Here is an 11,277-nt window from a genome sequence, read left to right as displayed (position 1 = left end):
TGTAGATCTTATGTTAATTGTATATGTTTTGGCAACACTGACTTATTCATTGGTCATGCCAATAAGGCATCGTGAATTGAATCAAGTCTCTTGTAGCTGGCCAGGGGGCATAAGAGAGCAAGGAAGTTTGGGGTGCCCCCTCCTTATATACTGTAGGGTGAAGAGGGGGAGCAGAACAGGGGGTAACAGCACAGTCCGGCACTTGAGGGGCAGTGGAATTCAACAGTAGGTAATGAAGGAAGAAGAACGGCACCGTCAGTCAAAATGAATGTCAATAAAATGTGTGGGACCGCAAATCTGCGTTCAGGTAAAAATCCTGCTTCGTGTGAGCCAGATGTGACCACGCCCCACATTGACCCCTTGGGTCGAAACCTGAGCCTTTCTCGTTCTGTCACAAATGATCGGAAAGCAGTGGCTTCAAAAAGCTCTTGGACCATGGATGTGTGTCTCCCCCCTTTTTTTTCCCCCACCGTTTGCCGCAGGTAAAGCACCGTGCCAATGACATCATTGGCGACCCAGTTGCTGTGACGCCAGTCCACCGCAAAGTCACTGGCTTGACATCACATTTCACGGTGCTACCGGTGTACGGGGGGCCTGAATCCTTTGGAAGATACAGCTCACTCTGTCGGAGGCCCGCAGTGCGAGGCCGCAGCAAATCGGCGTTCAGGTAGAAATTCTGCTTCGTGCGAGCCAGATGTGACCTCGCCCCATGTTGACCCCTTGAGTCGAAACCTGAGCCTTTCTCGTTCTGTCACAAATGATCGGAAAGGAGTGGCTTCAAAAAGCTCCTGGACCATGGATGTGTGTCTCCCCCTTTTTTTTCCCCCACCGTTGGCCGCAGGTAAAGCGCCGTGCCAGGTAAAGACCCGGTTGCTGTGACGCCAGTCCATCACTGGCTTGACATCACACCCGAGCCACAGTGACATCACACCCGACATCTCTACCCTCCTTTAGTCATAGTCTTTTTTTAAAAAAATTCTGTTTCTTTGTGCAGGAGAAATGGCCACCACCACCTCCAAGTATTTGCAGTGTGCCCTGGCAGGATTTGTCCTGGGGGTTATAGTGACGTTCGGGTACGTACAGCCCAGAGTTTGCTTTATAGCTTGGCCGTGGTTGATGCGGCCAGATTGAGAAAACTGTCTATTTTGTCAAACGAATTTCAAAGAATACTCATGCTTTGGCGGTATTAACAGATCACCACTTTACATTTCACTTCGTATTTATGGGCTTACAGACAGTACATCCATGCATTTTTCTAGCTGCTTCTTTCAAATCTCGGTCGTTGGGGAGCTGCAGTCTGTACCAGCAGGGTTCACCCTGGACAGGACACCAGTCTATTACAACACACACACACACACACACACACACACACACACACACACACACACACACACACACACACACACACACACACACACACACACACACACACACACACACACACACACACACACCGATATTGACTCACACATTACTCCAATTGACCTACCAGCATGTCCAGGAACTCGGGGAGGAAGCTGGAGCTGCCCATGGTAATCCATGCAGACACGGGTAGAACATGCAAACGCCACACAGACAGCACCCCAGGTCCCAAAGTGAACCCAGAGCGCCCAGTGATTTAAGGTTGCAATGCTAGCAACTGCACCACTGAATCATATATTTTTTTAACCTGCTTGCGCAACCCAAAAGTTACAGTTTTGCAATGCGTTGACAAATAACAAATAATAGGCTAAGACAAATAACTTAGTTATTTACAGTGTTGCCAGAATGTTGCCTTTGCGTGGCTGTTTTTCTCCTGTATTTCAGCTCTCCATTTGTGCTCAGATCCCCACCCCCCTGAGGGGGTGTTTGTAACCTTGAGTTACTCAAATGATAACGCCCGGTGGTTTATGGTATGTGGATGGTGTGTTGCAGTGTCAGTGAGAGTGCCGTGGGTGGGACTATTGGTGTGCTGGTTGTTCTTTCTTACCTAAGGCATAGACAATCCATCCACCTCTTGGTCATCCTGAGTGGCGTTTCTTTGAGCAAAATATTCCTCCTGTCCTGACTGGAGGGAGCTCACCCAGCTGTGTCTGGAGAGAAGCCAGGGTATCGGCTTCAACCACGCGGCTGGGCAGCTTGTTCCACACCTCCACCACCCTTTGTGTAAAGAAGTGCCTCGTGTTCTCGGTCCCCAAGTGCTCTTCCTTGCAATTTGCACTTTTGTCCCCTGCTCAGTGTTTCACTTTTCATTTTAAAGAAGTTGTCTGTGTTTTCTCTCTCAATGAATTTTGAAAAATGAGATTAGAGTTGCCTCTTATGAGTTGGCTGACTGAAGTGCTTCCCTGGAATGTTGCTTGAAGTGCTTTGCCTTCCAATCCTCATTCTTTCAGACACATTAACACAAAATGTGTCTGAAAGTGATAAGATAAGGATAATAGAACAATTAATAATGATTATGTAGTGCCAGAGTAAGCATAAAAATCCCTAAAGGCATTCTTTTGTAATCCATTCTGCATGAGCTGCCTCACTAAACAAATGGGTGATGAATCAAAATCAAGACTGAAAGCGTTCAAACGTTTTGTTTTGCATACACCGAATTATTCAGATTCTTGCACGTGGTCACGTGAAATGGGATTAAGCCAAAATGCATCACACTCAAGCTGTGCTTTCCAATAGACTAAAGAATAGGGAAGGAAAGACCTCTAGACCTCATGAGACAAAGTCCTAGTGATTGGGTACATAAAGAAATTCAAATGATCAGAATGGCCTGAACAAGGGTTAAGCATGATGGGATTCTGTGTGGCGTGACATAGGATGGAAATTGGCAATGGTTGTTCAGCTCCTTCTTGGCTTTTTTTCCCTGTGTTATGTAGTTCTGGGAAGAAGTTAGCTGCTCGTTGTGAAGATATGTGTGTTATCCTCTGAGTGCGTCTGTGTTTGTAGGGTAGAGTCAATAGTGCTGGGAAGGTCATGGTGAAGACGAGAGCTGAAGTGAGTTTTATATCCAGCAGGGCTGAGCTAAGTCAGCCCCGATGGCTTTATAAAGGTTGTTTCATTCACCCACCTGGCCCCAGTTATCCCTTTGAAGAGGAGCGGGGAACGCTGTTTTTATAGTTTGGGGTTAGAAAGATCCAGCGTGGATGAGGGATGAGTGCATTTCAAATTGCAAAAAAAAAACATGTGCACAGTAACACAGTAACAGTAATAGATCACATTTCCAGGTCTGCCCAGCACCATGTTCTGTGATTCAAAAAGAGGCAACAAAATGTCCGGTGAGGAGGAGCGGCCCTGTGACACTGTAAACAAGCAGGCTTGTGGATCTGTCTCTTTTTGATCCAGTACAAATACTCCTTTCAACTTCCAGTCGGTTTTGCCCACAAATACTGCGTATTTGTTAACTTTGCATGCAGATCACATTGGAACATTTCTGTGGTGTAATGTCTGCTGCACAACCTGGACTTATTCCTCCATACCTCACATTGCCTTAATCATCACAGGGACTAGTGAGCAGGAAGGGCTCCATCACGTCACGCTTCGGGGGAACTCGAAGGCGAGTTTGCGACAACATGAACACCCCCTGCTTCATCGGTTTCCCCCCCATCTCTCCCGAACACACTGCTGTGTCCAGTACAGTATGACTCCATGATCCAAGGATGTACACTGACATTGCCACATTCAGTTAAGAGCCTGTTTGTACAGGCAAATCCTCAGAGCATTGAATAGGAACTTGAACAGAAAGGCACTTTGCATGATTTGGATTATCTTCATGAGCGTGTGAGACCACGTGCTGCTGCGTAAAGTATGAGGTCTTCCTCCACGTGATATAGCAGGAGATACAGGAACAGGAGTTATAAGGTTATGAAAACATGATGTAAAAGGGTTTGTCCCCACTTTTGTAATGAATATCTGGTGTTGTTTCATCCACAGATATTTAGGCACTAAACCTCCAGCGATTCTGAGTCGCATTGCATGGTAAGTATACTTCAGCGATGCTCCTATCAAGACCTTTTAAGATTCATGACATATATGTCTAGGTTATATACTGTATATATCATCCATCTATTTTCTAATCTCTTTATCCAGTCAAGAGTCATGGAAGAGCCAGAGCCTATCCCAGCAAGCAACAGGCACAAGGTAGGATCTACCCTAGATGGGCCGCCAGTCTATTGCAGAGCACACACAGACACGCGCACGCTCACGTGCACACTCGCACCAGGGCCTCTTCTCCCAGAAGCCAGTTGGCCTACTGCTACGTCTTTGGGCAGTGGGAGGAAAGCCTTCGAAATGTAGGGGGAACATGCAAACTCCACGCAAACAGTGCTTCAGGAACTGAACTCAAGGCCCCAGTCCTCTGAAGTAGTGCCAGCATGCTGCCCAGGTTTAGATACAAATCTTTGGAATTATGTTGAATACTTCTGCATAAAAAAACTTACTTCCCAGCACCTGTTCTGCTCCACACATGGTTGTACTTCAAAGCCTGGGAGAATTTAAAAAGAAAGCCTTTTAAACTCATTTTATTAAGGGCTTCTCGATAATAACAGCTCTTCTCCGTTCTATTTTTCTTAGTGCCCCTCCCAAATACAGTAGGAAATACTGGAACAACATTCCAGGGATTAATGTCAGTCCAGAGGGGTAGGTATTGTCTTTCATCCATTTGAGAAACATTTCCAGTGAGTTTCTGGTAAAAGTCAAGTCATCTTTAAATCCTAAAAGAATCCTAAATTAATCAATTCAACCCCACGTTATCTTGTGAACTAGCTTGTTAGAATGATTTGACTTGGAAGCACCAAATGAAAACACACACATGAAAATGCATTAGCAAGTTCAGTTTAAATTGTTTAAAACCTCAGAAATGGGATTTCAGGCCCAGCAAACTTTGACTTGGGAAGGATACACAGAACAGGCCTGGCGAGGGTCTTGAATTGAAGGGACCCCCTTGGAGATCTAGCCAGAAACACTGGATAAAAATATCCAGAACAAAAACAGGGGGAAAAACATTTTTCAAAAGTCTGTTTTGCAAGTTGTGGCACACCTAGGATATAATTTTATCTTTCCAGGTCTTCTCTTGTGTGTTTGCTGCCTTAGATGAAAAATAAGAGATTATTGAAAAAAAAAGAATTTTGTGTGTGATTTTTTTTTTAATGAAGACTGGTTTTGGAAGGATTTTCTCTGCCTTCCAAATATGTGAAATAAATATTTCTACTTGTTATATCAGCATTCTCTTTAGCCAGTTGAAAAAAACTTTTATTGTGTGCTTCTTTAGCATGTAAAGTTAGTTTTAACTCTGGAAATGTGCTTTTTTTTCCCAAGGGATGTTGAAAATAACATTGGTGTTATGTTTTGATTTTGCTGGGAACAATATTTATAATACGCCCATGGTGCAGTTTCTGTCTGAAGTGCTGTTGTCAATATTATGCAATTGATTTGTTTCTTGCAAACAAGTTGTGCTGTTGTGAAAACAAACTTTATGGTTGTATTTCGAAGATATTGGAGAACATTTGCATTTGCAGTACTTGGAGAAACGCTTAAAAATAGTTTGCTTATGGAGATGAAAAGTGAACTCTTAACTGTAGTTTATGCGTTGGTCCGGATGGGGACAAAATGGCGGTATAGTCTCTCCCTTAATGCTATAAGAGTACAGATTTTGACAATGTCTTACGTAAAACGCTTGTCTTAAGATTTATCCCTTTTTAATCCAGTCGGGAAGTAAGTGAACATATCTTGAAGTACCTCTCTATGACAATGATTCTGTTTGTTATCTCTGGAGCTGTCTTATACCTTACTTCAGAATAACCCAAGTCCTCGCATCCCTGCACTGGCTTCCAGTCAATAATGAATTCAAGTGATGTCTGCTATAAAGTTTTGTATCGTATTTTTTCCATCAGTTGCATTCCATCCCCTGATTTGAATAGCGTTCCATAGTGGTCTTTGGATAATGGGCACGTAATGTCTTAAGTGAATCAGTTATTGATATCATGGGCCTTAGTTACTGTGTAGCTTGCTGATCTTTAATCACCAGGGTGGAATGTAGTCTGTGTGGGCTCTCCATGCTACCAGTTACGGGGGATATGCCAGAGCTCCAGTACTTATAATCACTGGCCTGGACCCAAATGTCTACTAGATGTACTGTAAGAGCACAGCCCAGTTTGGACCACATTTCCCAGTAATCTGTAGGTTAAGGAAGTGCTGCCCTTAGTCATCTGACCAGTTTTGGGAAGACAATTGGCAAGGGGACTAAAACCAGGTTAAAAAAAAGCAGCAGCTCCTTCATCCCCCGGAGGATTCTGGGGAATGTAGTCCAGACATCTTATTGCACAAATGGAATTATCCCCAAAATAAAATACATATAGCAGTTTACTTACTATATCACTCACACTAAAGACGACAAATACACATTTCTTGTTTGTAAAGAGGAAATGTTTTGGACATCGATGTCCCAATAATTGTGTGGACTGTATATCTGACAACCGTATGACTGTCGATTGCTGTTGCTGGAGATCTTTCAAAGTAAGATACGACTTTATTGACCCCCAAAGAGAAAATTGAGGCGTTACAGCAGCCCAGCCCAAAAAAAGCAAGGATCAGACTAAGCTAAAACCAGAATAACCACAGCATTAGAATAATTAAATAAGTACGTAGAATACAAAATAAAATAAATAAAATTGACAATATGGGTGTGTGCAAAATATGTTTATAGACACTGTAAAGCAATAAAAGATGTGCAAAATGTCCAGAAAACATTTTGTATAAATGGTATATTAATGCAGTGTCAAAAAGTGCATGAGTGTAACATGCTGTCCATAGATGAGCAGATGAAGGGCTAACAGTCCTAGCCTAGGGCAGCGTTATACACCCTGACAGCCGCCGGGAGGAAAGACCTGCAGAAACGTTCCCCTGAAGACTGTAGCTGGAGCAGTCTGTTGCCAAAAGAGCTCTGCTGCCTAACAGTCCCATGTAGTGGATGAGAGGCGTCATTAGCAAGACAGATTCACCTCCCTGATGTCCTAACAGTGTCACGGAGCACGACTGGACAAGTGTTTTGTGCTGGATCAAGGAGAAGTAACATGCCCTGCCTGTCACTACAACAGCACGACTTAAATGTGTGATGAATGCAATCCCAGCTCACACAGATTTAAGAGTGCCCAGCTCCATCTGTTGGTCAGTAATAATAATAATAATAATAATAATAATAATAATTGCTTAAACTTATATAGTGCTTTTCTGGACACCCCACTCAAAGCGCTTTACAGGTAATGGGGAATCCCACTACCGCCACCAATGTGCAGTCCCACCTGGATAATACTTAATGATACTTTGATAATTCAGTATCAGAATTAATCCTGTAGTTGCCCAAGTCCAAGCGATGATCTGCTTGACAAATGTCAAATGAAAACCCTTGTCTTCCTTCTTTCAGGTTAGTTTACAAACAGACCAAAGTCATGGAGCCCCTGTGAGTATTCAAATCCTCATATTTCTCATGTTGAGTCTGACTGCCTTGCTGTTAACATGGTCAAACTGAAACGTTTCTTTTTTTAACTAGATGCTTTTGACAGCCCTTAAATGAAATAAAGTTGATAAGTAAAGGAAATTTGACACTTCCTGTTGGCTTTGCCTGGAAATAAAGACAATGCATCTGAGCTGCTCCCCTCTCCTGGCTGGTCTGTGTCATAACACTGTCACCTCCGGGTTTCAATCCCTGCGATCATAAGTAAAAATGAGGCGCCAGCTGGAACTGGGGTCTCCAGATTTCTGATTTCTGATTTTGTGTCACAGGAGGAGAGACGTGCTGACCGTCACCCCCTGGATGGCTCCTATCGTCTGGGATGGGACCTTTGACCCCTTGATCATCGACAGCATCTACAAACCCCTCAATGCCACCATAGCAACCACCGTCTTCGCGGTCGGCAAGTAAGACGTGTTGATCACAAAGAGTACTTAACAAAAATATGTCTTCTGTATCCGTGACTTCTTTTAGAATGTGCTCTCCTACACTGGGAGGAGGCACTGTTCCAGATCCCCTGTATCATGACTAAGAGAGCATTTACTTTCTTTCTAACTAAAAGCATTCTATTGTTGAACACTAAAACAAAAAGAGGCTGGCCTCTTATCACTACTGTTGTTTTTGGACTCTTTACAAGCTAATTGTTTGATTCAAATCTAATTCCAGCAGCCATATTGCTTTGCAACTCACAACTGGCAACCCCACTGGAGCTCAGCAGGTGTGAGTCTGGCCAGTACCTGGATGGGAGACTCCTGGGAAAGCTGAGGCTGCTGCTGGGAGAGGTGTTAGTGGGGTCAGCAGGGGGTGCTCACACTGCTGTCCATGTGGGTCCTCATGCCCCATTATAGTGATGGGGACACTATACTGAAAACAGGCGCCGTCCTTCGGATGAGACGTAAAATTGAGGTCCTGACTCTGTGGTCATTAACAATCCCAGGGCGTTTCTCGAAATTTGGTGTCCTGGCCAAATTTCCCATTGGCCTTTACCAATCATGGCTTCCTAATAATCCCCATTAATGAATTGGCTTCATCACTCTGCTCTCCTCCCCACTGAGAGCTGGTGTGTGGGGAGCTTTCTGGCGCACTATGGCTGCCATTGCATCATCAATTATTGCATCAATTATTATTATTATTATTGTAACGCAACGGGGGCTCAGGCGGGCGCCCTTGCCGCATCTGGTCGGCCCCATCCCGACTGGAGGCTCGAACCCGGGACTTCCGCGTCTCTCTGCAGCGACCTAGCCCCGTGAGCCAAAGAGAGATCTCTCCACAGCCCAGTAGCTGTGGTCCTGCTATCACAGGGAAGGGCGGTGACGTCACCCGCTCTGGTACGCCGGCTCTTACACACTGCTTGTCGGCCGTAAGCGTTACACTCTCCCCCGCTTAAATCGCCGTCCCCGGCGAAGGGCTATCCCGCCCCGCTTCTGACACCAATGTAACGCAACGGGGGCTCAGGCGGGCGCCCTTGCCGCATTAGGTCGGCCCAAAGTATAGGTGGCTCGAACCCGGGACTTCCGCGTCTCTCTGCAGCGACCTAGCCCCGTGAGCTAAAGAGAGATCTCTCCACAGCCCAGTAGCTGTGGTCCTGCTATCACAGGGAAGGGCGGTGACGTCACCCGCTCTGGTACGCCGGCTCTTACACACACTGCTTGTCGGCCGTAAGCGTTACACTCTCCCCCGCTTAAATCGCCGCCCCCGGCGAAGGGCTATCCCGCCCCGCTTCTGACACCAATGTAACGCAACGGGGGCTCAGGCGGGCGCCCTTGCCGCATCTGGTCGGCCCCATCCCGACTGGAGGCTCGAACCCGGGACTTCCGCGTCTCTCTGCAGCGACCTAGCCCCGTGAGCCAAAGAGAGATCTCTCCACAGCCCAGTAGCTGTGGTCCTGCTATCACAGGGAAGGGCGGTGACGTCACCCGCTCTGGTACGCCGGCTCTTACACACTGCTTGTCGGCCGTAAGCGTTACACTCTCCCCCGCTTAAATCGCCGTCCCCGGCGAAGGGCTATCCCGCCCCGCTTCTGACACCAATGTAACGCAACGGGGGCTCAGGCGGGCGCCCTTGCCGCATTAGGTCGGCCCAAAGTATAGGTGGCTCGAACCCGGGACTTCCGCGTCTCTCTGCAGCGACCTAGCCCCGTGAGCTAAAGAGAGATCTCTCCACAGCCCAGTAGCTGTGGTCCTGCTATCACAGGGAAGGGCGGTGACGTCACCCGCTCTGGTACGCCGGCTCTTACACACACTGCTTGTCGGCCGTAAGCGTTACATTATTAATGGTACTGGAGTTCTGATTGAGCAGTGCCGTTGAATGTTTTGTATTATGGTATTGCACTGTTCTTGTACCGTATTATTATTGTCGAAAATGTTACGTGTTCATGAGCTTTTGATGTGCAAGACAAGTTCCCTCAAGGGCAAAAGAGGTCGATGCAATTCACTTCTGGATTCCTGGTTGAGGGGTAAACCATTTTAGCAAAACACAAATTCAGGCTGGGAGATTTAACTGGCTCTGGGGGGGGGGGACTAAACTCTTAGTGTTGATTTTTGAATACATTTCACTTCGTATAGGCAAGATCTCGAAAATGCCTGGAAAAAGGAGTCGACAGGAAAAATCTCTAGCAGGGCTGAAATTTAGGATCCGCTATTGAAAAGGCCCTGGAAAGGGAAAATATCTCTTCCGAGGGGTAGAGAAAAAAGAGTGGAGTGTCCAGGAAAGCAGCGGGAATATGGCAGGGTACACCCTGGATGGGACTCCAGTCCATCTCATGGCAAATGCATAGACAGACGCGCACACACACACACTCACAGCAGGGCCAATTTTCCCCAGACGCCAATTTACCCACCAGCACATCTTTGGACTGTTGGAGGCAGCCGGAGCACCCAGAGGAAACCCACTCTAACCCAGGGTGAGATCATGCGAAATAGCACCCCAGGGCCCCATCACTGCAAAGAAGCAAAGACTAACCACCACATCCCCTCTGTTCCCGAACCATCCCCCCTCTTTTCCCAGGTACATGCGCTTCCTGAAGGGGTTCCTCGAGTCGGCAGAGAAGCACTACCTGGTGGGGTTCCGGGTGCACTACTACGTCTTCACGGACCAGCCGGGCGAGGTGCTGAAGGTGTCCCTGGCCCCCGGGAGGAACCTCACTGCCATCCAGGTGCCCAAGTTAGACCGCTGGCAGGAGATCTCCCTGAGGAGGATGGAGATCATCCGGAAGACCATCGAGGAGCAGATCCGGCGGGAGGCCCAGTATATTTACTGCCTGGACGTGGACATGCACTTCCAGAACCGCGTGGGGGCGGAGGTGCTGGGCGAGCTGGTGGCCGCCGTGCATGCCTGGTTCTATTACAGTCACCGGGACCAGTTCCCCTACGAGCGCCGGCCGGCCTCCACCGCCTACGTCCCCTTCAAACAGGGCGACTTCTACTACCAGGCGGCCGTGTTCGGGGGGCTCGTCGACAACGTGTACCGGCTGGTCAAGACCTGCGAGGAGAACCTGCTGGTGGACAAGAGGAACAACATCGAGGCGGCCTGGCAGGAGGAGAGCCACCTGAACAAGTACCTGATCCGCAACAAGCCCACCAAGGTGCTGTCTTCCGAGTACATGTGGGACGACCAGAAGCAGCGTGTGAATGAGGTCAGGGTCATCCGCTTCTCCACTGTCCGGAAGAACCTCGCCGAAGTCCGGGATAACTAGACAGCTGCAGCGGATCCTCCCGGATGTGCATTTGAGCTGCCAGTACTGACCGAAAGTGAGGCGTGATGGGCACATCCTGTCACAGGTTATGAGGCGTTTT

General features: G+C 47.2%; 1 protein-coding gene across 1 annotated transcript; it reads left to right on the top strand.

The window, feature by feature from the left end:
- Window positions 1–999: 999 nt before the first annotated feature.
- LOC148670968 (globoside alpha-1,3-N-acetylgalactosaminyltransferase 1-like) lies at window positions 1,000–11,180 on the top strand. The gene is made up of 6 exons (XM_088631038.1): window positions 1,000–1,073; window positions 3,910–3,954; window positions 4,567–4,614; window positions 7,397–7,432; window positions 7,756–7,890; window positions 10,490–11,180. Exons 1-6 carry the CDS (start codon window positions 1,000–1,002, stop codon window positions 11,175–11,177), a joined length of 1,026 nt encoding a protein of 341 aa, XP_088487164.1. The 3' UTR covers window positions 11,178–11,180.
- Window positions 11,181–11,277: the final 97 nt, after the last annotated feature.

This window comes from Lepisosteus platostomus, chromosome 5 (genome assembly GCF_059453375.1).
Source record: "Lepisosteus platostomus isolate fLepPlt1 chromosome 5, fLepPlt1.hap1, whole genome shotgun sequence".
Lineage (NCBI taxonomy): Eukaryota > Metazoa > Chordata > Actinopteri > Semionotiformes > Lepisosteidae > Lepisosteus > Lepisosteus platostomus.
This window is presented reverse-complemented; position numbering and strand designations above follow the sequence as displayed.